Source organism: Thermobia domestica, chromosome 17, assembly GCF_964235325.1.
Source record: "Thermobia domestica chromosome 17, izTheDome1.hap1.1, whole genome shotgun sequence".
NCBI classification, from domain to species: domain Eukaryota; kingdom Metazoa; phylum Arthropoda; class Insecta; order Zygentoma; family Lepismatidae; genus Thermobia; species Thermobia domestica.
Genome location: NC_137470.1, coordinates 63,079,176 through 63,107,012, shown reverse-complemented (window position 1 = coordinate 63,107,012; position 27,837 = coordinate 63,079,176). Strand labels below are relative to the sequence as shown.

Sequence of the window (27,837 nt, the reverse complement as noted above, 5' to 3'; positions counted from 1 at the left end):
TCAACAGTTAAGATCAAATCAGAATGTCAACCTCCGTGGAGGTATGTAAATACAATTCGACGGTTGTTTCCTAAACCCCAAAGAGGCATGTATTCCAACCGTATGTACGAAGATCGCGGATAAAAATAACAATTGGGGATGAACACACTAAGTGACTTGGTTATTTTTCTTCGCCAGCTACGAATACCCTATTTTTTTACCTGGTTAGAGATTCCAGGTGGCCAGTTCCGGCTTAACGGGCCGTTGCTTCTTAGTAATATCCAAAATCTTATTATGTTAGCCGTGAGTACTTGAAATTTCTACATTTTTATATACAAACGTAGAAAAATGTTTACATTTTAAGCACAACGTTCATATGGAGTTTATATTCTAAGTTAAATTTTAAGTTTACATTAAAATATCTGCAACAATTCTATATTCTTTCGCGAAATAAGTAGGCTCAAACCTGCTGCCATCTATGTTCACATTTATGCTTTATACATATATACTATAATTCGTTACGCCTCATGGTTACGAAATATAAGGAAATAAAGAGTTACATTATACGTACAGTACGTGGGACTTAAGTACTACGGCACACTTAAAAAGAAAAATAAGTTTGTCCTTTATTCAAGGTGAATGCTAAAAAGACGCTAACAACGCGAACACTATCTTGTCGCCGAAAGTTAAGAGATCAGCTTCACGTGGTTTTTGAGAACAACTGAAAATCGAACGCCCGCTGGCTTTTTACTTCAAAATAAAGAAAAGCGTCTCGCAAGTGAAGCATGGGTTGCCCGCACTACAGCTTGCGCTAAGCAGAAATAAGCTTTTGTGTATAAGCCAAAGCGAAATAAAATCAAATATAAGCAACAGGCAAGCTTGCAGCAAGCAAGCATGCTGTCTGGGCTATATTTTATATTAACATATTATTTCTTACTCATTTACTATGTGCTCCAATGTAATTTCTCTTCCAATACCACGTCAAGTATAGCAATTACAGGGATTGTATCGGGGTTTGAAGAAACCGGGGCTTTAAAAGAAACAACGCTACTGGACCCATGTGCTTTTTTCGGGTATTTTCGGGTTTGTGTCTTTTCGAAATATTTCAATGTTTTAGGAGTAAATGTGCTTTATATTTGAAGATTGTCATTGTCATAACTTGCAATAATTTTATATTCACTGCTGTTTTAAAAAAATGCCACCATTTTGAAACTTTCAATTGGATCGCCGAGAAAATCTATGCAGCAAATTCAGAATCTCTTATGCTTCTACTCTAAAAGTATTAACTGAGAGCTCCGAAAATTACACCCTGTAGCGTGGATACCTGATATTTTGAAAAATGGCCGCCATTTTGAAATTTTATGTTGGATCACCGAGAAAATGTATACCTCGGCATTTAACAGCACAAATTTTTGTATAGTAAGTAAAGGGATGATGATCTCATGGGTTATGACACGCTAGTGAACGTGCACGACCCTGGCCACAAAAGTTTTTGTAAATTTGAACCATTTCGTTTATGTCTTGTGGTATTGATACCACGACATTTTACAGCACAAATTTTTTTATAGTAAGTAAAGGGATGATAGGGATGATGATCGCATGGGTCCTGACCCGCTAGTAAACGTGCACGACCCTGGCTACAAAAGTTTTTGTAAATTTGAACCATTTCGTTTATGTCTTGTGGTATTGATCCACGAAATTTTACAGCACAAATTTTTGTATAGTAAGTAAAAGGATGATGCGGATGATGATTGCATGGGTCCTGACCCGCTAGTGAACATGCACAACCCTGGTCAAAAAGTTTTTTGTAAATTTGAACCATTTTGTTTATGTCTTGTGGTATTGATACTACGACATTTTGCAGCACAAATTTTTGTATAGTAAGTAAAGGGATGATAAGGATGATGATTGCATGGGTCCTGAAACGCTAGTGAACGTGCACGACCCAGGCCACAAAAAATTTTGTAAATTTGAACCATTTCGTTTATATCTTGTGGTATTAATCCACGAAATTTTACAGCACAAATTTTTGTATAGTAAGTAAAGGGATGATAGGGATGATGATCGCATGGGTCCTGACCCGCTAGTGAACGTGCACTACCCTGGCCAAAAAGTTTTTGAAAATTTGAACCATTTCGTTTATGTCTTGTGGTATTGGTACCACAATATTTTACAGCACAAATTTTTGTATAGTAAGTAAAGGGATGATAGGGATGATGATTTCATGTTTCCTGATCCGCTACTGAACGTGCACGACCCTGGAAACAAAAGTTTTTTTTAAAAAATTTGAACCATTTCGTTTATGTCTTGTGGTATTGATACCATGACATTTAGCAGCACAAACTTTTGTATGTTAAGTAAAGGGATGATGAATGCATGGGTCTTTTTGAGCCTGGAGTAGGGTGGCTATAGGCCTTTATTTTTGTACATTATAACTTTGTAGTTCTTGCAACCCTGTGTATTTTGTGTAGGACCTAGAATGTCCTTTGCTTTGTGGCTAAGATGGGCGAGATAATTTTCGTTACCAACATTAAATTCAGAATGCAATGCAGAGCGAGCGTTAGCGAGTGAAGGCGGGATACAGCCCCGCATGGCACGTTGTTTTATATCTTGGTTACCAACTATTCACTTTCTTTTCTCACACAAATCATTTCCACTTATTTTAACGGTGTGTACAAATCCCCTACTGCCCTAAGAAATTGTGTTCGATACTTTCATGACTACTTGAACATCACTATCAACCCATTTCTTCCGTAAATCATCCTACATTTTGCTGCTTTTGCCCCCCCCTTCCGCCCCAATATAAACAATTAGCTTACTTTTTAGTACAAATTCAAATGAAACTTAAAAAAATCATATTATTAGTTATATAAAGTACAGTCAAAAAATTTTAAATTTTTTACCTCCAAATTCTTTAAAACCTAGAAGTAAATAATAATATATTAAAATAAAGTAATTAGTCATTTGGTTCTAATAATTTGGAAAATAAAATAAACAGTTGGAAATAAATTCCTTCCCGGGAATTTATAGGTCAGGGAAAACACACGAGAATATTCCCATTTTAAAATTCCTTCCTACCGGGAAAATACTCAATGGAAGAAGAAGAAGATTGGAAATTCAAAGTTGCTTTTGTGAACGTTCTTGTAAATCATTTCATTAACACTGGCAACATAAAATATAAGGGAAGTATAAGAAAAGTGTTAAATTCTTATTATATTTCAATTCACAATGTCTGTTGAGACGTCTGTTAAGTTGGAATTGATGTGCAAAGAAGAAATTCCTTATGACTTACCTCAGGAAGATCCACTCGAAGGGAAAGGGTGCACATACGAACTGATGATTGACAACAAAGAGTTAATATTATCTACAACGGAAGGAGAGGAAACAATGGACAAGGATACAGCAATGTATTCTTTGAATCTGAAACTAAACGTTGATAGGGTGAAATCAGAATTTGCAGTAAAAGAAGAGACTGCATTTGAATGTAATACAGAAACTCTAAGAAAAATAGTGGTTCAGGAGACTTGCGCGTCCTACTCTAATGACTCCCAACAATTAACAACAAAAAGTTTACATTCAGTTCGGCCAGAAAGGTAATGTTCAATTGTGCATATACTAATTGGCTCAGATTGATAATACGGTTACATGGGTTCGGAAACTTTGTTCGTTAAAAGCAATACTCCACGAGAAATATTTATGTATGGGAGATACCTCTAACGTAACTTAGTAACCTACAATTTGGAAATGGCATGGCACACATAGACTAGCTGTATAACAAATAAAAATAATAATAAGATCGATACCACTCATACAAATCTCATGTAGTTCATATCTTGATAAAATAATTATTTCTGTATTATTGATTACACATTTCTCACCAATTGTTGCACATATTTGAAATATGGGCTCGACGATATTGTTTTATTTATATACAGACTTCCGTAAGATAACAAATCGCGAAACAAATGGTATTATCCTAAAATTTTCCAAATTTAAACGTGGAATGTATTATATCGGAACAAAAACTATGGACGTTTGCGATTTTACTTAGGATTTAGCTCAAATGTGTGTAGCCCCATTTTTCCGGACGGCTTCGATAGACATTATCAAAATACAAGATAAAGAATATTTTAACCAACAATGGATATCCATTAATTGTAATGGTCCACACATCAATCCATTTCTTAGTTGCGCTCATTTCTTTCAAGGAAGTCGATTTTTTACATTCCCAGGAATCATTTCTATGGTATGGACCTTCATTTCTCTATACAGGATCACTTTAGGGGACTAGTGAACGTACATGATATACGAATTATTGTACAAACAACGTTAACCAGCATATGCTAGATGGCCGGTTAAAATATGATTACTATGCAGATTATGGCATTACGCAGAATGTACGTAAACGAGGAAAGCGCAAAATGCGTTATTTAGGATAACTTATATGTTTTACGTGTTGATTGTGTTCTTGTACGTTCTTAAGTATTTTATAGGTAACATCCTGAAATGCTTTCTTTGCTTGTATATTTGTGTTCCAAAGTAACACAATACATTAGGGACGTAATTTCTTAATTATATGGATTCCTTCGTTCACAAACATTTTTCTAGTTCCGTGTCATGAAGTGCCACATTGAATTTTGATACTTCATTTCGCTTACAGTGGTTGCTAGCTACCGTAACACGGGTTTACTTTGCACATCGGGCATTACTTCCCACAAAATATATAAAGAGTTTCTCAGTTCTCTGTCGGTAAAACCATGAACTGTAAACAGAAAGCTTCAACTAGCCTGTAAGATAGAACATGTAACTGTATTTTGGCTATTATGTTGCGGGTTACCGTCAGATGTAATTACCGGGAGGGTTTGTTTTTGTAATGGTATGGAAAGCAGTCACTGTAGAGACCGCCAAATTTTAAAAGAATTTCCGTCATTGTTATGTCGGTTTCGTAGAATACTAGTGTGCATAATGGGACTTCGATGTAATTGTTGAAATTGAAATGTGAAACGTTTCATAGGTAGGGTTACTTTGCACAATATACAAAAAAGTATGTTGAATATACGTTTCTGTGCAATGTTTTCCCTTCAGTATTTAAACGTTTTACTTTTTTACACAAAACTGCATGCATTTTATTAATATTGATATTAGAATGATGGTACGGGTATCAGTACTTAGTTTGAATTATCGATATTTGTAAAGAAAATTATGTATTTTCTGGTACCGACTCAGGAACCACATTCTAATAGTTTAGCATATGTCCCACAAAAGTGCCAACTCACGAACAGTAAAAGTGATCCTCGTGATCTGATTTTATTTGGTTATTCATTTTTCCAGGAATATCATTCGAACCATAAACAGTGGAAGATTTACGGGGTTTGTAACTTTCAGACTGAAGACCACCGACAATTGCATGATTTTTTTTTCAAAAAAAAAAAAAAATAATAATAATAAAAGGAAAGACCTTAATTAGACTCAAACAGTGTCTTTAATCTATTCAGTCACTTGCTGATACTGTTTTTGGCCGAGTCATTTGTTGGAACTGTTCGTGCCTTTTGTGTGACGACTTTTTTGAAAGATTGTTGGTAGTTCATATTTTTCTCACTAGTTGTCTCTCTACAGTCACTTGGTAGTTTGTTACTTTGCCGTCACATATTCTGTCTACTTTTATGTGTACGATGCGGTGAGAGCGTAATTAAATTTTGGTTTCATGGCGACGATCGAGTTATCAAATGCGATTGAAAAATCGTTTCATGAATTGAATACAAAGAATAATTCTTGTCGTTTTTAAATATGTTTTTATTAGATTCGGATATTAACTCATATCGCTTTGCAACACTGTGTGGTTTATTTGAGTTAGAGAAAACCTGTCATGGTTGTGGTCAGAGGCTGAAGATATTTCCGACGTATAGTAAAATGGGCGTTTATTGGTTAGTCTTGTTTGTAATAATAACACGTGTGCTCGCTTTGATAAATCGACGTCTCTGCGGAAAGGAACATTTTTCAGTAATGTGAAATTGAGTATTGGGCATGTGTTCTTGCTATCTTATTTTTTCGTGAATCATCAATTATGAGTTCATTATTCATGAGTGTTCTGGTATGGCGAAACGGTGAGTGCTTTCGTTTTTTGATGATATTATTTTTATTCTTGATTTTTTTTTTTCATTTGAGTATTTGGCAAAGTATTTGTTTTGCTGCTGGTGGTTCCATTATGTTGGTGAGATGTAATTTATTTTTCCTTGTCATGCTGCACTGATTTATAATTAGTGATGAGTATTTTTTTTTTTTTTTTTTTTTTTTGTTTTCGTTCTTACGTTAGCTTTATAGTATTGGTTTGACTCAATATTGTTTTTTCAGGATGTTTTTAAGGTACCTGAGTCGGAGTTGGGGTAGCAGTAGCCCTCATTTAGATATCAATATTGATAGTGCTTCACCTGGATTGATTAGGAATAGTGTTTAGTAACATTTTGGCTCTTGTACTTATAGCATAATTCTTAACATTGTACATTACACTGACTCGGACAGTAACTGTAACCGGTTCATCTGATCCAATTTCGGGAGCAGTTTAAGAATGATTCCTAAACTGCTCCGCTAACCGGATAAGATTAATCGGTTGCAGTCACTTTTTGACTGAAAGTAAAGAAAGTAAAGACTGAAAGTAAAGTGAAGGTAATCTATTGTTAGTGATTCTTACGTGTATAAGGTACAAGCCCACTCCTAAATGTGTAGTGATTTCTAAAAAAAAAAAAAAAAAAAAAAGGAATAAAGAAAAAATCTTTTTCAGTGAAGGCCGTGTCAAACTACTTTTCTGGATACCCCACTGTCAATAATTTGTTTTCTAACAAGAAATTCTTCCCGGCATCTACCTAAATAGGAAATTTACCTAAAATTTAAAACACAGGAGGCTCCAGTGGTAATAATTTTTTACCTAAACGTTCTTTTGGACCGGTGCAAAGCAACTGCGAGTAGAGGCTGAAATGCCTTCTCCGAGTTTTACGTTATTTTATGACTTTAAAGCGATACATATTTCAATTTCAACTACTGCATCAAAGTCCCACTATACATGGTAGTATTTTACGAAACTTTTTTAACTTCGAGAGAAATTCCTACAGATGATATGTTTCAAATTTTATAAGCCTTTACAGTGACTGCTTTCAATACCTCTACAAGAACAAATTTTCTCTATAATTGGAACTGAATTTAACCGCCAACATTATAGCCAAAATACAGTTACATGTTCCATCTTACGGTGACTGTTGAAACTTCCTCTTTACTGTTCATGGTTTTCCCGACAGAAAACTGTAAATCTCTTAAAATTTTGTGCAAAGTAACGCCCGATGTGCAAAGTCCGTCCGATGTGCAAAGTAACCCCGTCTTATGGTACTTCAAAGTATTTTTATGCAAGACGTCATAGTTTTGAATAAACAGTAGATTATATATCATTATTTTTTTAACTTAACTGGGGAAAAGGAAGTGCTAAAGAGATGATGTTAATTTACGCTTTCTCTCTCTCTCTGTCATCACGTTAGGAGAATGAAGCTCGATTCGTATACTACAGCAAGACATCATAGTTTTGAATAAACAGTAGGTTATATATCATTATTTTTTTAACTTAACTGGGGAAAAGGAAGTGCGAAAAAGATGATGTTAATTTACGCTTTATCTCTCTCTCTGTCATCACGTTAGGAGAATGAAGATCGATTCGTATACTAATTTATAACAGCAAGTTAATATACACTTCTAACTAACGTTATGGAGAAGGATACTATAGATGTGAAAGAACCCAAAATATTAGGAGGAGTAGAGATGAGAAAATGATCAAACAGGGCCGCTATCAGTATCGAATCCGTAGTCTTCTAACGCAGTAGGTTTGGCTCATTGGTATTTATTTTGTTTAATTTTTATAATAATAGTTATTATAATTATGATAAGGAATTGCAAAAGTATCATGAATAGACATTGAAATCGCAAGAATGTTGCTTTTCTTTTGTATTCTCATCAGTTTCTTATTTCAAATTTCTTTGCGTATGCATTTTTTTCCTGAAGCTAGTGCTATTTCGCCTGGCACCTCGTAAAATACGAATTTGTACATTATTATAATAAGAATTTTTACCTAAATGCTGCGCAAAAAATTCCTATTGTGTATTATTTGTTTAACATAGCATGTATAAGATATAACTGAAAAATATATATTAATAATCATAACCTATTGAGTAATGGAGGACAATACATAGTAATTCCAACGATGTGTAAAAATATTTATAACAATCTTTAAAACTTTCACCACTTGAAATCGAAAACGGCATCAATAATCACTATAGTTGTATACACGTCTCAAATAAATAAAAAAGTAAGAAATTGTGTGTGATTCATACCTAGGCCCATTCGTTGTTTATGATCCTCGAAAATTTTAAGTAATTTCACTTGTCTTTTAAATGGTGTGATTTCAAATTATAACCCCTATGGTGAAAAGCTGAACGCACACCATTAACAGATCCAAATTCAAAACATGTTACAAATAAAACGATTGTGCATAATTTTATAGCTCTTACCTAGATATTCTTATCCTTTTCTAGATTGTAGAAAATAACTAATTATTTCACTCACCGGTTAGCGATAACGTGATCTGAAGTGAAATACTACCACCTCAGTTCCTGAAAGCGCCTAAATGAGATGTCAAAATTTAGAGAAGGTAAAGAATAGAAGAAATGCATAAATTTAATTTTAGTTTCTTTTATCTAAGGACATACTTACAAAGATGTTCACCCTCGCGAGGGTGGCCCACTCGAGGGCATCCTCACCATCAAGTTCCGTCGCCCAAAGTGACGCGAGGGCGAGGACAAGCTTCCATGCCGAGGGTGAGGGTGCGCGAGGGCGAGGAAAAGCTTCGACGAAGAGGGTGAGGGTGCGCGAGGGCGAGGACAAGTTTCGGCAGCGAGGGCGAGGAAAAGCTTCGATGGCGAGGGTGAGGGTGCGCGACGGCGAGGAAAAGCTTCGACGAAGAGGGCGAGGACAAGTTTCGGCAGCGAGGGTGAGGATGCGCGAGGGCGAGGACAAGCTTCGATGGTGGGGGTGAGGGTGCGCGAGGGCGTGCTCTGAGCGTGCAATTTAGGGATGAACGGTGGCTCAGCGATAGAGAAATTACCTTTGTTCGAAGGGTTGCATGTTCGATTCCCGTCCAAAAAAGTTCGTGGTGCAGGACATCGTGTTCGTGGGTTTTCTGGGGATTCTCCAGTTTCCTACCACATTCTCATTCAACTATTTCTTTTATCATTCACTTCTGTCTCCTTTAGCATTTAGCTTGCATAATCGTGGGATCTTAAACTAAAGATTTCATTTTTCATTTGCCTTTACGTATTTGTAGTGTAAGGAATCCTTGAGACAACGTTTGAAAGATATTATTTCATAATTGTGGGAATTACTGAAAACAAAATTTCCAACAATGATAGCTGCCAAAAATGAACCAAAACCAAAGTGATAAAGTGCACAAATTGGTCCCTAGGCTAGTTTTTTAAGACAAAGATTCATATTTATGGCAATTATTGAAAATAATTCAAAATTTTAACATTGCTAAGGTAGGACAAATGTATCTCTATTAGTGGTAAATATTAACAATATTTGAGCATCGAAATTAACCTTACAAGCACATTGACACATTTCAGTTTATATTTTAAAATACCAATTAACCTAGATTCACATTCAAATCAATGACGTCATTCATGTTATAGGTTAGAGTGGGTATATATTTCCGAGTGATAATACAACAATAGTGTTCTGAAGTATTTTATTAGTTTGCTGACGGAGTTTCAAAATTAAGCTCTTTAGATCTTTCCCTTTGAATTTGTTGAAGTTCCTCAGTTATGCTACATACATCAGGGATTGCCAACGTGTTGACTGTCAAATTCTGAAAGATAGTCCGCGGCAGTCACTCTACCGCCACTCATCAAACTTCACCCTCACCCTCATGAGAGCCGCCCTTGTGTGGCTGAATAATTATGCTTGCACCGAAGTTCAAGGAACATTTTGAAGTAAAGGCATTGGATACTGTTGATAAATGATGTAAACGTCACTATCAACCGAGATCTCCATTGTAACAGTTGTTCCATTTTAGGTGTTCCACAGTAAGTTATACGATGATATGTTTAGTTTCCTTTCTTTAGGACGTATGTTAAGCAAGGGCGGATCCAGGACGGAGTTCTGGTGGAGGTGGTGGGTTGTAATACTGCTACTTAGAGCTACTTTTAAGAGCTCAAAAATCTGGGATGCGTTTTATATGTATATATAAAATAAAGAAGTTTCCTCTTCTGGGGGGAGCGACCGCCCCCCTGGATACGCCACTGACGATAAGGAAATAATTCAACAAATACGTTGAATAATTAATGCTCTGATCCTCACGAAGGAGGCCCTCTCGAGGCCTCCTCACCCTCAATTACCCTCGCCCTCAATGATATGAAGGCGAGGGCGAGGAAAAGTTTTGAGCACGAAGGCGAGGGCGAGCGAGGATAATGGACAACTTCTATCGCGAGGGCGAGGACAAGATTCGATGGCGAGGGTGAGGGTGGAAAGTACAAAATAAGTTTCAATTCGTTCGATTTCAAGCGCTTTCCATATGGAATTTTTGTTTGCGCTGCTCTGAGCCTATCGTAGAAGTATATACTTTACATCCTGTTATTTCTAGTAGAAGACGCAAGTAACTCGTGAGTAACTTTTTTTTTTTTTTAATGAAGAAGGAGTTTTAATGTCCGTACTGACAAACCATGAAAGTAATTTTGAGCGTAGCATTAAACTTGTTCCAAACTTGGTGATCAGAACGGCTCCTACTCTGCGGATGGTATAATGTGAGATCGTTTCATTTCTTTAGGCGAGTGAAATGAATTGAGATCTTATTTGGGAATATAAAGGAATGTAAGAATAACCCAGGTTCAAACCATGAAAAATTTTCCAACCATTCTATTTGAAACACGTTTCGAACTTTAACAGCTATTGCCTGTTATTTTGCTTCTAACTGCAGAGAATGTAATTTGAGATCATGTCTTTCTTATTAGGTGAGTGAAATATATTTTGTTGCTCTCTTTTAGATTTTAGACAGAAGTGTAAATCACCACAGATACAAAAAATGAAAAAAAATGAAATCTTTGAGTTTTGCGTCCCACGACTATGCCGGTTAGGCTAAAGGAGACGGTGATAATGAGAGATGAGTGAAATGGTGGAATGAATGAAGTGGGAGGAAACGGGAGTACCCCGAGAAAACCCACGAGCACGGCGTTTGTCCACCACAAAGTTCACTTGGCGGGGGCTGGGTTCGAACCCGGGACCCCTAGCACCAGAGGTGAACGCTCTACCACTGAGCCACCGCGCCCCCCACCACAGATACAAGTCCCAAAGGATTTTCTATTTTTTTGTTAAGGAAAGCTTTGGAATAGAATATTAAGAATAGATTTATCAATAGAGAATAACTGTGTGAAGTATCCTTTTTGACAAAATAGAATCCTAATAACAAAAAATGTGCCTGACGTCGGTTTCTTCTTTTTGGGTTTCCTTTAAAGGGGGTGGTCATTATGACCACAAATCGATTTCTAAGTACCATTAGTTTCAATTTTCTTTATGGGGCAGCAGCATTTTATCAGATAATGTTCTCGTTGTACTTTTGAGAAGGGTATTTTATAAACGACTTTTCGTTGTTCTATATAGGACTCCTGTAGGCTGACATCATCATTATTATTTAAATTCATTCGAGAGCGATGTTAAGTCAAACTTCATTGTGGGTTAATGAGATGTACTCATAAAATGCCAGCGAAGCGTTATTTATTTATTTATAAATTAGCCCTGTACAGTCCAGATTAAGAATATTATCGATATATGCGATATTATGAAGTGCATCTCGTCTTTCGAACAAAATTTCTTAGTAACAGAAAAATACACCATCTAAGCTGCATTTCATTCTCGAATCCAGGTTTAAATTAGGAAAGCACGATGATGCCTATGAATCCAAAGTTTTATGGGGGAAAGGTAGAAACTCTTTTAAGAAAAACTATTGTCTACTTTTATTATATTTCTTACACGGGGGAGTATATTTTATGATCCAATCGAAAATGCAGGAACGTGAGAATACCAGGAATCAAGACTGACGAGAAGGTTATGGAGCTAATGGTTTATAGTTTACTTGTGTATCCGTTTTTGAATATATTTTGTGTTTTCGCGTATTTTTCGCTTTCTTTAATTTGCACCTTTTTGTCAATTTTTAATTTTTTTTTCACATTATTTTCGATTGAATTCCACCAATATATGAGTTTTCTATCATTTTGTCAGTTCTTGTGTGTATTGATAGCTTCTACCACACATCATACTGCCTTTTTGGACAGGTCCATATTTTTGCAATTGAAGCTGTAAACGCTGAGCTATTCTATATAAATTCAGGAAGTTCAGGAGTGAAGCCTTAAAAATTAAAGTTAGATTTTACATTTCAAATGAAATTGACATTTGTTCGATTAGCACTTGCTGATGGCTGAAAGCTCATAGGATACAGGCTTGGGTGTCGTTTTAAAGCTGATCAACAGTTGTATGTGGAGTATTATTACAAACTATCCTCGCAGACCGTTTAAACGCTCAAAATTGTAAGTTTCAAAACCACATAATTTTATTCCGTTACACCCAATAAAACATCTACATCAAACATAAGGTGAAGACTTTGGCGGTCAAGAGAACTAACTTTCGAAGTAGGCATATTTATGCCTAGGAAATTGACTCTTCATTGTGGAATATAAGCTGGAAGGAGAACCACGACGTAATTCACTCATTGGTAGACCTTCGAGTGCAGTGCGATGTGGTTCTCTTAGTTTGCATGTAGTGATCCGGCGAGTATTTTTCCGAATATAAATAAACGTTATTGGAAACGTCATGTATAACTTAGATCCCTTATATTATGGGACTTCAATTGAGCTGTATGAAAGCAGTGAACTAAATGAATTTTCGAACTATCAGTAACCAGATTATACTTTGTAGTTTCTCATAATTTGTGATAAATTATCACTTTAGGAAACAGTGGTGGATAAACTCAAATGAAAAGGTGATGTAACAATATGCCAATCTACCTTTTTTGTGGTATTTGGCATCCTGCTTTTTACACATATTTGTTGACAGCCCGAAAATGGAGTTATGATAGTTGACTTGGGTTTCAGACAGCTTAACACTAGAAGGACCGGATGGGTCAAAATGACCCATCACCATATTTTAATATTTTACTGTAAACGTATTTGAAATACTAACTGAATAATATTTTATGAATTTGTTAATGCTATTGGCCTGCACCAATGCTAAAATTCAGAGCATTGTGGGTTCACAAACTAAGGCAAATTTTATAGTTATACCTAAAATGCCCGCAATGGGTCATTTTGACCCATGTTAAATTCCATATATTTTTATGGTATATTTCAATATTTGGTACGAACTAAACACATAGCAACATATTTTATGCCATTGTGTTTTACAACTGTGTTACACATAACTAGACGTACCTCATTTTTACTGAAGTTTTTGATGTGTCTGACAGATGGCGCGCAAGGATAAAATACATGTTACTACCAAGTGGAATACATAATGTTACCTCTAGGTGTTATTCGTTAATGCTGTAATCTATAAAAATCTTCTTTCACTACGTCTGTTTTTTTTATTCCATATTTATTCATTTCCAATCCTTATAAGTAATAACTAATGGAGAAATGGTCGCTTGCTTTCTAGAAAATCCTCTTGATCTTCTCAAAACTTACTCAATGTTTACAAGTTACTTGTGTTCTTGGGGACAGGTGAGGTGATGAAACAGACTGCTTTGTATACCAAGATACAATTTTTATGCGATCATTCTGGAAGCATCTCACAGGAAAGATCGAAAATTTTACGCAACAACGAAGAAATACTAGCAGAATTGCAAAGTATTTCAGAAAGCGATTCTGGAGATGAAGATGGAAATACATTGTCTGATGACGATGTGCCGATTTCAGGTTCGGATTCTGAATTTACAGAAGAGTGTGAGAACGTGTCCGAAAGATCAACGGAATCCTCTTCGAATGAGTCAAGTGATATTGAAGATTCCGTACCACAAACACATAATCTACCAAGATCTATAACTGCGGCTGATGGAACAAAATGGGAGGTTATAGATTCATCAGCTTCATCTCAGGGTGGAAGACAGAACATCGTACGTATTACTCCAGGGCCAACACGTTATGCAAAGCAAAATATAACCGAGGATTCGTTGTTTAGTGCATTTCGACTGATTATCAATGATGAATTCTTATCAATTATCAAAAGATGTACCGAGAAAGAGGCGAAGAAAGAAAAACCTAATTGGACAGTAGATAAAGATGAACTTCTAATTTTCATATCATTGCTCTATGTTAGAGGTGTGTTAGGTCTGCGGAATATGCCACTGAAAAGTTGTTGGTCCAGCAAATGGGGAGTAGCTCTTTTTAGAGGTGCAATGCGTAGGAACAGATTTCTTGAAATCATTAAGTAAATTCGATTCGATATACGTACAGAGAGAAGAATCAAGCTACAAACTGACAAATTTCCCCTTGCATCTTCAATATGGGACATATTTGTGAAAAATTCGTTGAATTGTTTCAACCCTCGGGAAAATGTTACATGTGACGAACAACTATATCCCACAAAGTGTAGATGCAGATTTTTGCAGTACGTTGCAACGAAACAGGATAAATTTGGAATATAGTACTGGCTGTTAGCTGACGTCAATACTAACTACTGCCTTCACGGATTTCCTTACCTAGGAAAAGACGAAAATAAGCCTGCAGATCAGCCTCTTCCGGAATATGTAGTTTTACGTCTAATGGAACTATATAAGAAAATCAGCTTGAACCTTACATGCGACAACTTTTTTACTTTTGTATCGCTAGCTGAGAAGTTGAAGAAAGATGCTATCAGCATTGTTGGCACACTACGGAAACAACGTAGAGAATTACCAGTCTGTGTCAAAAAAAGTGGAACCAAATCGAGAGCTATATGATAAAAAAATATATAAGAACCAATATGGCCACATAATGACAGACTACCTCTGTAGAAAAAATAAGAACGTGCTAATTTTGAGCACTCTGAATCCTGATGTAGAAGTACCAACAACAGGGAAAAAGAAGCCAGAAACAGTTGTCTTTTACAATCACACGTAAGTAGGTTTAGATGTTCTGGATTAAAATGGCGCGCAAATACTCTGATCGAGCTGGTAGTAGACGATGGCCAGTTCATGTTCTTTATAACATATTGGACTTGACAGGCATAAATTCTTGGATAGTTTACAAAGTAGTCACTGGAAAACGGATAAGCAGAAGGAAGTTCCTCTTGGATCTAGCTGACGAAATCATAAAAGAAAGGAAAGGGAATCCCAAACAATATTTTCCACAGCAAACTAAGGGTTCTACAAAAAGAAAGCACTGCCAGGTCGCACCAAAATGTGCCAACAAGTTATCTGCATGCTGCCCATCATGCAAAAGATTTGCCTGCGGAAAGTGCTCATCGAAAGTGTTGGTGTGTAATGAGTGCAAGAAAGACGTGTAAGACAGTTTTCTCCTTGCACCATTTTCATGAGTGGGTGAAGCTCTATAGCTCATTGTATTCCCAAGATTATTTCAATAAGAAAGGAAAAATGTTAACTAAAGTGTTCATCTGTAAAATAACAGACTGCCTAGAAACAATTTCGTGTTCAAAAAAGAATAACAGAAGGAAAACTATTAGAAACATCATTTTGTAAAAAATCATTTTTTTTAACATTTTAATTCTCATACAAATTAGAAAAATAAATTGTGTATTGTTGAAGCATATATCACTTCCATATATCCTATAACTAGCTATCTATATGTATATATAAGTATATCTGTATATATAAGTATATAAGTATTTCTGTTTACCCCTTAATGTACGTAAAAAGTACTTCTGAACTAACATTTAATATAATTCGCGCCTTCTAGTGCAGAAAGACAAGAACCCAACAGAAAAATCCACACTATCAGTATAAAAATTAATATGGGTCAAAATGACCCATTGCGGGCATTATAGGTAGGTAGAAAGTGCGGTCCTTCTAGTGTTAATTACTATTGATGCACTGCCACTATATATATATAGTGTGTGGCAGTGCATCATATATATATATATATATATATAACATTTAACTTTTATTACTTTGATTTGTTTATATGACATGAAGCAAGGACATTCTTACTTTATATCAGAAATATTTTCAATTGTGAATTATCATGACAAAGTTTATTAATTAAGACATCTTATAGATCATAGTATATCCCTTTCATGCTGCATTAACATAAACGATTCAAGTTTGTTTTGACCGAGATTCGCCCTTAATCTTTATTTAATACTAATGAGAATGAAAAACGCTCGTTTACAACTTTTACAGCTTTACGCTCGCTTTTTTTTTTTTTTTACTTGTGTAAAAGGGATAGTAAGGAGGAACTTTTATATTTTAAAGAGGTATGTATAACATAAGGCATACATGCGATAAACATATATGATTTTGAAAGCACACGTAAGGCAAGACTTGCAAGTTTACTTTGATTTCCTACATCCCTGGTTGAATATCGCCTCACCATGCTTCCTCTTCATACTCACTACTTATATATTCAATATCATATTCACTCACAACATCTCCTTGCGATGTCTTGGACCAAATATCTGCATTCAATTCTAGTTCTTCGATTGGTTTCCCTTTACCTATGCCGCAGATTTTGTTCATTACATTTCAATGTATTTCGTCTTTAAAATCGGAATTCCGCCTTGGATCGAAACATACCAAGTCCCATTTGACATTTTCGTGTTTCGAAAAGCGATTAGTCCCACTTTGAATGATTCTGTTAAGGACATCACTGAAATAACATAGTCTGAAACTTTTCTTTTCTGCATCCTTGATTTCATGACATGCCAATTCAGATGATGCATCGATATTGCATATTTGTGATTTATTTCCATTTTTTTTAGCTATTTTGGGCAATGGAGCTACTTAAAAGTGCACAATCTGTTGTTAAAAAGAAGAAGAAAAAATATATAGAAGATATGTTGGTTTTAGGTAGATAATCTGTAATTGTGGTTACAGTAATAACATTAGAGTTTTTGTCTCGGTTTGATATGGCAAATGGTAATTGTTAATGGAGATTACAGAATAAAAAGTAGTTGTGGTGAATGTGATGTGTCTAATTTGAAAGTTATGCAATCACTAGTTATTACAAAGATACGTATAAACGAAGAGTGCCTGTTAGTGGTGACTTATCTTAGTATTCGAACTGGTTTAATGTGACAAAAATTCATTAAATTTAATTATAACGTTACAATCACACGAAAACAATTTATGGGAAGAAATATTTTACACTATCGCTGGGAAAGGTAGGCACAGTTTATATGATTTGATCACAGCAAAACGCATGTTCCCTCCTGCATTCTTCGGCACCTACCCCTCTGCAACTCCCTACTAGCCTTGCAACCTCCCGCTACGCGCGACACTCAATCTGTTACGCTCCTTGTGGCTACTGCTTTGAAACAAATGCAGAGTATAAGAACTAATTCTGCCATATCTGTAGTTTGGTGTGCAGAAGATACATACTTCTGGGTCGTGATCGCAGTGGGTCATGGTGGTGGTGGGTAGCAGTGAGTCGCGTTCTTTTGACCCACGATCGACTTACTCAATGACCTACTCCATCTGTGGCTCTACAGTTACTCAAATTTAAACGAAAGTTTTCCGATAATACTTTGTGTCGAAAAAATTCTACTGTACGTTTTCAGAACAATAAGTGTAATAAAAAGAACTGAATATAACTGAACACTGAAGCATGTAATAATTTAACTTGTGGCGTCTGCAGATGTAATTATAAAAGCTTTGCTACAAAAATATATACAAAGACCATAATTCAGTTACCTCTGAAATACAAAGTAACAAAATAATGTATAAGATTCAGTCTACAGAGCAATTGTTGCTTAAAGGGTAGGATACACTATTTCGAGAATGGATATAATACGAGAAATGTTTGCGATACTTTTTGTCTTGTCTCGATTCTTATCTCCAAAGCATGACGATCGTGTGAGTTAGCCTTGTCCCGTCTCGAATGAAAATGTTAAGTCTCATCCCGATTTTGTTTGGTTTGTTTTAGCATCGAGATGAGAAATTCGTCTTTTCATGGGCAACACTACACAAAACCGAAATATTTTTTTTTTTTTGCCTAACATCACGTTTCTGCTTGTAATGGTATCACCTGAGCGATAATAAGTTTTTAATTTTTAAATATTCTTCGAGATAATTATTATTATCACTAGTATTATACCTGAAAATTTGATGGTTCAAGTATTGAAACAAACAAGTACTCAAATATTTGAATGTAATAGAGCGTGTTTTATCGCCATCAAAATTCATAAAGTAATAACAAAAGTTGCTCGACGTGTATTCGATCGAAAAACTTCCAGATTACTGGTCAAGCACCTAGACCAATGAACCACGATCACTACGCTGTAAATGATTCGTCTTTAGTCTGGTTACGTTAAGTTTCTCTGCCTCTGCAAGGAAAGTTGTATGTTATTGTTTCTTCTTCGTTTGAAAAAACCTTTCGTTTTCCTTTCATGATGATATAAGTGAATGGTCTTCGGTAGAGTTTATATTAATAAGTTGAGTTGTTCTTAATCCTTTGGTTCGCAAGTTTGTTTTTTCTCCACACGAAACTACAGATAGGGCTGATTTAGTTCTCATACTGTGCATTTGTTTCAAAGCAGCCGCCATTACCAGGTCAAAGACTTATTACCGCCACGATATAAATGATTGTTCAATTTGATAAAGTGAAACAAACTACAGCCTCTTATTTTGAGAATAAAGAGATATGGAGACTTCTCAGTGGTACTCCATTTCATATTTCTGAAATAGTTCATTTAATAAAACAAATTAAGCTTAATTTTATCATGAAATTTAGCGAATGATTACATTTTCATTATCTCCATTCACATTTCCTTGTTTGTTGAATTTGTTACAGGGGCGATAACGTATTAGCTTACAACGGAGAAGAGAGTAAGTTTATTACATTAAAGGAAACCGTTTCTCATTCAGATGAGGAATTTCGTACTTCGATGCAGTTTGGCAAAGGATTTCATCGATCACGTTTGACAGGACATATGCTGACACAGGCAAAAGAAGAGCGTAATACGTATAAAAAGAGTGATAAACGCTTTAGTCAAAGTTCAACTTTGTCAAGTGGTAAGTTAGTACATACAGGTGAGAGGACATACATCTGCAGAGTGTGTGGAAAGAAATTTAGTGTATGCTCAAGTTTGGCTACGCACATGTTAATTCATACAGTAGCAAAGTTACACACATCCCAAGAGTGCGGTAAGGGATTTAGTCGACGTTCAAGTTTGGCTGCAAATATATTAAGCCACACAGAAGATAAACGTTACACGTGCCAAGAATGTGGTAGGGCATTCCAACGACGTTCAAGTTTGGTTAAACATATGTTAATCCACACAGGAGAAAAACCTCACACATGCCAAGAGTGTGCTAAGGCATTTAATCGACGTTCAACTTTGGCTACACACATGTTAACCCATACAGGAGAGAAATATTATATGTGCCAAGAGTGTGGTCGGGCATTTAATCGACGTCCAAGTTTGGTTACACACATGTTAATCCACACAGAAGAAAAACCTCACAAATGCCAAGACTGTGATAAGGTATTTAGACTACGTTCACATTTGGCTACACACATGTTAATCCACACAGGAGAAAAACCTCACACGTGTCAAAAGTGTGGTAAGGCATTTAGTCTACGTTCAAGTTTGGCTCCACACATGTTAATCCACACAGGAGAAAAACCTCACAAGTGCCAAGTGTGTGCTAAGGCATTTAATCAACGTTCGAGTTTGGCTACACACATGTTAATCCACACAGGAGAAAGACGACACAAATGCCGAGAGTGTAGTAAGGGGTTTAGTCTACGTTCAAATTTGGTTAGACACATGTTAGTCCACACAGGAGATAAACCATACACATGCCAAGAGTGTGGTAGGGGATTTAGTCTACGTTCAAATTTCGTTACACACATGTTCATCCACACAGAAGAAAAGACTCACAAATGCTTAGAGTGTGGTAAGGCATTTAATCGACGTTCAAGTTTGGCAAAACACATGTTAATCCACACAGGAGAAAAACGTCACAAGTGCCAATAGTGTGGTAAGGCATTTAATCAATGTTAGTGTTTGGTTACACACATGTTAATCCATACATGAAAAACATCACACGTGCGAAGAGTGTAGAATGGGATTTAGTTTGGCTGGGCATGTTAGTACACAAAGGAGCAAAATCTCAGACGTGGCTACTCCTTGGAATGGAATTTGTTTAACTTTCATACGTGTTGACCCACACGATGACAACCTCACACTTGAAAAATGGGGGAAAGAGTATAGTGTAAGAATACAAAAGAGATGCAAGTAGCGTAACATAGCATTTACTCAACGTCAACATATAGCAAATTAAACTTTCATTCACACAGGACAAAAGTCTCACACGCACGGAGAGTGTACAAAAACATTTACTGGCAGCTCACATTGCGGAAATCGCATGTTAAAACACAGTTCAGTAACCAAACACATGCGAAGTGTTCAATACGGTTTAGTTTGGGATCAGCTTTTGCAAGACACGTAACTAGACATAGCATATAGAAAAGAATTGACGCACTCACAAGTTGTTAAGTCAATTTTTGGAAGAAATGTTAAGAGTTAAATAAATACACTGCTAAAGAGCTCTACAATAGAATAAAACATTAAAGGAATCAGACCCCATTAAGCCCATCAAATGCGTACCTGGTCTTTGGAATGGAATGTGAGTTTTGGAAGACAAGTTCTTAAGTCCGTATTTTGAGGTCAGATGTTACGGGAAATTAGTTCCGCATCTACTCTACGAACGGCGCTTCTGCTTTGCCGCCACAGGGATTGCTGCATAGAGAAAAGATGGCTGACGTCGAGGCAGATTCGAGTGACGATTCGACAAGTTTATTTTTTTTTAAAGATAAAAACTCCAAATATACCCCTTCTTGATAGTTCTTATATGTAAGGGAGTTGCCTCATATGTAAGAGGCAACAAATTTAAGCAACATCGATAATGTGGATGCACCTTCCTCATCAGCTACAAGTGTAGATCCAGCGGAAAAGCATGTTCCATGTCTTGCAATACTAGGATTTGCTGCCGATACATGGTTGCGCAGTTCCATTCGACATGATTACTGACAGAAACTTCGGGCAAATTTAAGATTAGAAGCGATCAAAACATCAAGTCCTGGTCCCTTCCACGTACTTTAAACTGATCAGAAAAACTTTATGCAATAATTGTATTCAGGTTGTGTGTGTCAAAAAATGACTCACTAATAATAGGGAACATGATTGCTCTCCAGTTGTTGACGTCTTTGATTTCAAAGCGAATTTAATGGCATTCTTATCCAAAGTTTTAATGACTTTACCGGAGTACGTGCTGTATGTTCGGAAAGAGGGTGTGCACTAAAAGTTCGTCACACAGTTCCTCTATTCTTTTCCGCTCTCAATCGTTTCTGAAGCGCGGGATGATGATGTAAAGCGAATGTGCATGTGGGTTGTTAAAAATAAAGTTCGTACCTATGTTTCGTATTCTTAACCTATTCTTTATTGTGTAGTCAGAAGTTACTGAGTATAGACTGATTCCATTTCAAATCGTCCAGGCAAACCAAAATTGGTCCCCATCATAGTCTCAGATTTCATTTATTTTTTTTATATGGGATCTACATGCAATATCATTAGACCCATATTTTTTCTTTTTGCTGAAAAAATTTTTTTCTTCGATATACAGCGTTCCAAAATGGCTGCCCTCCTCTCGGATTGCTCCAAAAAATGAAAAACATGTCAAATTAAAAGTTTTGTTGTAAAGAAACGATTGTACTTAATAACATAATCACAATAGCAGGAAGAGTATAAGGTTGTATGTTTCGGTGGAGGGCTAAAATTCGTCTATTGGTCCAATAGAAATCACGCAATTTTGCCAACTTTGGTGAATTTTTTGCCAACTTCAAACATATTTTTTTCTGTCCTCACGAGTAATATCAACCATCTGCTTCTAGCATCGATATCTACTCCATAAGGTCTCTTGAAAATGTAAAGGACTTACGTTTCTGATTATTACAACCCACGTTATAGCATGATGAAAAGTTGAAAATTTCATTAAGACGCCATGTTTGGACGCTATTTTCTCAAAAAACCCACCTTTTAAAAATCTGAATTTTTTCCATGTATTGGAGAAGTACCTAAGTATTTAATATCCGTTAACCGTTCATGCGGCTGAAGCTCCTAACATTCGCAATTAATTATTGAAGTTTCGATTTTTGCACTTGGAATGTAAATATTTCCTATGGGCATTTAGGTCCTGTACACAAGGCGATTTGAAAGGGAGTATGAAAATTTTGAGATGAATCCTGACATCAAATCCAGTAGAAAAGTTCCTATAAACATGAGTCGAATTCCGCTTCGTTTTCGAGTTACAAGGTTTCCAACTCGGGACCCAAAATCGGCTTGGGGCAATGGAAAATAAAATATAAATTTCACGTTAAATCAGAACTATGTGTTAAAGTTATGATGAAATTCAGAAAGTTGATTTGTATCAATATGATGATTTTTACGAGCGTTGCAATCCGGTAAGCAGTGCTGCCAACTTGGTAGAACTTTCTTTCCAAATGACACTCCGTGGTTTTTATTTGAAATTTGGTATTCATTAATGATTGTAGACATCACATGAAGCACAATTTTCCCCACATCACCACAGTTTTCGAAAAATTACATGTATTTCATTAAAAGGTTTTATCCAGTGCGTTATTGATAGTTTGCAACATTAAGTGTGAAATTCACTTGATATTTGCTATCATTAGTTAAACCAAAAAGTCAAATAAAAATTATGTCTGTGTAAGTTGTAATAATAATAATAATAATAACAATAATAATAAAGAAGAAGAAGATTTTTTTTTATTATTGCAAAATCTCTCGTAACACTACACATCAAGTTCGAACTTGTTCAAGATGTTCTGCTGCAACCACGAAACAGTTTATTACGTGATTCGGTGTCGTGAACATCGTCCTAGTGTTCTCTGGAACCATGAAACTGTTTTCACTGGTAACGTGACATTGTAGTGCACTAATTACAGTGTTTGTATGAATAACAATGGAGAAGTCCTATTACAGTAAGGACCGTATTAAGTGTGTTGATTATTCTAAAAGACATAAGATAATTGTGTACAGAAAGAATATTTGACAAAAATTTTATCTTGCGATAAAATATATGTATTGTGTACAACACGTCTGCCAAAACGTAGAATTAGGAGAGGATGATTATTTCTCTAAAGGATGCTTTGAATATTTACCGTGAAAAACGTGAATGTGTGTGAGATACTGGTGACCACGAAAGGTGTAAATATGAAATTATGCACCAGCAAGATAAAGAATTTGTTCTTCTGAATGTAGTTTTAGAAACCATTAACCAGACAGTTAACATGCTAAACATGGATGTGTTGCCATTAAAACGGCTGTTATCGGTGAAACCTAGATTACGGTGAAGGATTCACCTCTCAACATTTCTCATACTGCCTTTCAAATCGCCTTGTGTACAGGACACAAATAATCATCCTCCCCTAATAGTACGTTTGGGCAGATACGCTGTACGCAATCCATATATTTTACCGCAAGATAAAATTTTTGTCTAGAATTCTTTCTGTGCACTATCCTTTTATGGCTTTTAGCATAATCAACACATTTAATCCGGTCCTTACTGTAATAGGACTTCCCCATTGTTATTCACACAAACACTTAACTAGTGCACTATAATGTCATGCTAACAGTGAAAACAATTTTCAGAGAACACTAGGACGATGGTCACGACACCGAATCACACAAAGTATCAATAACGCGCAAGATAAAACCTTTTACTATAGTACATGTAAGCTTTCGAAAACTGTGGCGATGGGAAATTATGCTTCACGTGATGTTCACAATCATTAATGAATACCAAGTATCAAATAAAATCCACGGAGTGTCATTTGGAAAGAAAGTTCTACCAAGTTGGCAACACTGCTTACCGAATTGCAACGCACGTAAAAATCATCATATTGATACAAATCAACTTTCTGAACTTTATCAAAGCTTTAACACACAGTTTCTGATTTAATGCAAAATATATATTTTATTTTCCATTGTCCCAAGCCGATTTTGGGTTCCGAGTTGGAAACCCTGTAACTCGAAAACAAAGCGGAATTCGACTCATGTTTATAGGAACTTTTCTACTGGATTTGATGTCAGGATTCATCTCTCAAAATTTTCATACTCCCTTTCAAATCGCCTTATGTATAATACCTAAATGCCCATAGGAAATATTTACATTCCAAGTACAAAAATCGAAATTTCAATAATTAATTGCGAATGTTAGGGGCTTCAGCCGCATGAACGGTTAACGGATATTAAATACTTAGGTACTTCTCCAATACATGGAAAAAATTCAGATTTTTAAAAGGTGTTTTTTTTTTTTTTTTGAGAAAATGGCGTCCAAACATCGCGTCTTAATGAAATTTTCAGCTTTTCATCATGCTATAACGTGGGATGTAATAATCGGAAACGTAAGTCCTTTACATTTTCAAGAGACCTTATGGAGTAGATTTCGATGCTAGAAGCAGATGGTTGATATTGCACGTGAGGACAGAAAAAATATGTTTGAAATTAGCAAAAATTTCACCAAAGTTGCAACATTGCGAGTGAATTGCGTGATTCCTATTGGACCAATAGACAAATTTTGGCCCTCCACCGAAACATACAACTTTATACTCTTCCTGCTATTGCGACTATGTTACTAAGTACACTAGTTTCTCTACAATAAAATTTTTAGTTTGACATGTTTTTCAGTTTTTAGAGCAATCCGAGAGGAGGGCAGCCATTTTGGAAGGCTGTATATCGAAGAAATTTTTTTTCAGCAAAAAGAAATAATATGGGTCTAATAATGTTGTATGTAGTTTCTTATTTTAAAAATTAACTAAATCTGAGACAGTCGTGTGGACCACCCTGGACGATTTGAAATGGAATCACTCTATACTGACTTACCAACTTTTCACTCGTTTTATAACAAAAGTTGTCAAACCAGGTTTTAAATTTTATTCAAGAACGTTCTGCTTACCTTATAAGTATCTGGTACTGTAAGACAACGTCAGACCTGTCGAAACGAACCAGCATACAAAATTTTAGACCATTGTATTAATATATCGGGATTCCAACACATTTCTCTAAAATTTAAAGCGCGATCCTGTTAAATCTAGCAATAATGTGTTAAAAACTTTTGATTCCAGTGCGTCATTTGATTCGCGTTCAAGCTTGGCAAGACAAGTTTTAATATACACAAGTGGAAAACTTCACACATACCACGAGTGTGAAAAGTATTTGGTCTATGTTCAAGTTTGGTAGGACATTTTAATACACAGATGAAACTCTTACAAACATAACAACAACACACAGGTGAAAAGAAGATTTATATGGAGCTCACGTTTTGCAATGCACATGTTAAAACACACATGAGAAAACATATTATTAAGTACTAATGAAAAAACTAAAGCGTTCTAAGTGTGTAGAAAGGACTTAATTAAAGTTTATATTTCGCAACAGATATATTAATACAGATGGGGAGCAACTGCTCGTGTCAAAGCTATGAATAATGGTATAATCGAAGTTCAATTATGGGGAAACATGCTATCTCGTAGAAGTAAAAGATGGCTGTGAATTATTGTAAAAAGCGTTTACATGAAGTCCATATTTCGTTAGTGGAAAGACATTGTAAGATATGTGAAACTAGTTACTGAAAAGTCATGATTTTAGATAAAAAGTTATATTCAAGTTACACACGTGATAAAATATACAAATGCAAAACATTTTAGTTGTCAAAAGTGCGATATAATTCGTTCAATATCTCGTATCAATCTCACGTAGTGCCAATTCAAGTTTCCGCTCGCGACGACGGCAATTCGGCCGTGATCGATTTCTCACATTTTTCAGCATTGTGCATGATGCAAAGTGTATGTTTTGGATCATTTAGGTTTAGTAAATTAAGGCAAATGATTGTTGACAAAAAGTATACGTTTAAATTAAATTACAACACTGCTAAATATGAGTGAACACACTGAACAAGACACAAAAGTACAGAATACAACCTAGTCAACATCCATGTCACTGAGCTTCTTCTGATATGCTGATATCTATTGCAGGGAGCAGTAATGATTGAGTGCTTTTTGCATATGTTTTTCCACAATATGTAGACTCAAGGCGGGTTCAAAGTTCATCATCATCCACGTCACTGCCCTCTTTCTGAGATTGCTGGTATGTATTGCAAGTAGTGGTGTTTGTTGACTGCTTTCTGAACAGGTTTTTTCCACAATCATTACATTCAAGGTGAGTTCTGTTGTTTTCCCTTGGCCCGCAGATGTAACAAATATCTTCTCGGATTGGTTAGACTGGTTCATCGTCGGTAGTTTGTTTTCTGTATTGTGCCAAGCACACCAGCAATTTTTTTGCCAAGTCGATATTTTATGAGGAGCTTTCAGGTTTTCATTTATTAGTTCTAATGCTAACTCGTACAGATATGGTCTTCTATTATTTTTGATGTTAGGGCAGTTAAATATGAAACAGCAACTGAAAAATAATGAAACTTTTATTTACGTTTTTATGTAAAGTCGAAACAAAAAAAAATCAGGTTTTGGCTCCCTCTGTCGGCAGATTGGCCGTCCACACTCCACTACCAACTTTGCGATTGTACTGAACGGGAAGTAATGTGGAAGTAACTTTGACAATTGTCTGGAAGAGAATTGATATGTTTCAGAGTAGTGAGATATTGCTTTAGGATGACACATAACTTTATAATCCACATTTATAAATGGGAGAGAAACGGGCTGTTTTCCAAGAACAGGGAAAACAGGTTTCCCTGAAACATCTATTAAAAATGAGCGAAAGTGGAAAAGAAATAATAGATGATTTCAAACTCAGAAAGGTCTATCTTATATTGTCGTGGCCAGACGCTCTCTGGCCGGAGAGAAAATAAGAGTAACTCTCACTCTGGAGGAGTGATAGATAAATGAGATAAAGTGGACGAGAAAACGGATTGAACAGGGAAGTACGTTGATTATGCAGTTGAAAATTTATTACAAAAGAATTCATTAAAATTTTCTGTTCTTCCCTCAACCTGTGCACCTGTTACATCATTGTACTTTACAAGAAGTATGCTAGAAATTTTAGACCTAGATCTGATAAGAGACCAAAATTTTTTAGTGTTGTTGATCCTGGTTTCTGATTTTTTTTAATATAGTCTAGGTATTTGCTGCATCTCAATTGTTTTTTTTTTTAATTAAGTCCTATATCAGAAATGCTTTTTAAGATATTTATTTTTAAATGCACACCACAGTTCCCAAAGCTTTTGTTTTTGTCATTTTGAAATGTGTGGCGACTCTGTTCGCTGTGCCTTGTTAAAAATTTCATTGTTTTTACTTTTTTGAACAGTACAAAGTATTTATTGTTGCATTAAAAACATGAGCGAAAGAATCCAGTACCTCGTCTATTATTCCATCTAGTAAAAGTGTCCACTGTAACACCTGTTGTACTTTACAAATTTCATCCAAAGGGTCCTTCCTTCACTCAGGTAGAAACTTTCTTTTTAGTTGGATTGCTGGCTTCTGGAGTTGGGAGTAAGATAGGGAACGGGAAACTCGCAGTCCGGGAGAAGGAACTCTTTATATGAGATGATGCATTCTGTCGGAAAAATACAGATGACATAATCTAAGCTAT

General features: G+C 35.8%; 1 protein-coding gene across 1 annotated transcript; it reads left to right on the top strand.

The window, feature by feature from the left end:
* Nucleotides 1-3,088: 3,088 nt before the first annotated feature.
* On the top strand, nt 3,089-24,107 carry LOC145674645 (uncharacterized). Its single transcript, XM_081744863.1, has 2 exons — nt 3,089-3,572; nt 18,999-24,107. Exons 1-2 carry the CDS (start codon nt 3,208-3,210, stop codon nt 20,185-20,187), a joined length of 1,554 nt encoding a protein of 517 aa, XP_081600989.1. The 5' UTR covers nt 3,089-3,207; the 3' UTR covers nt 20,188-24,107.
* Nucleotides 24,108-27,837: the final 3,730 nt, after the last annotated feature.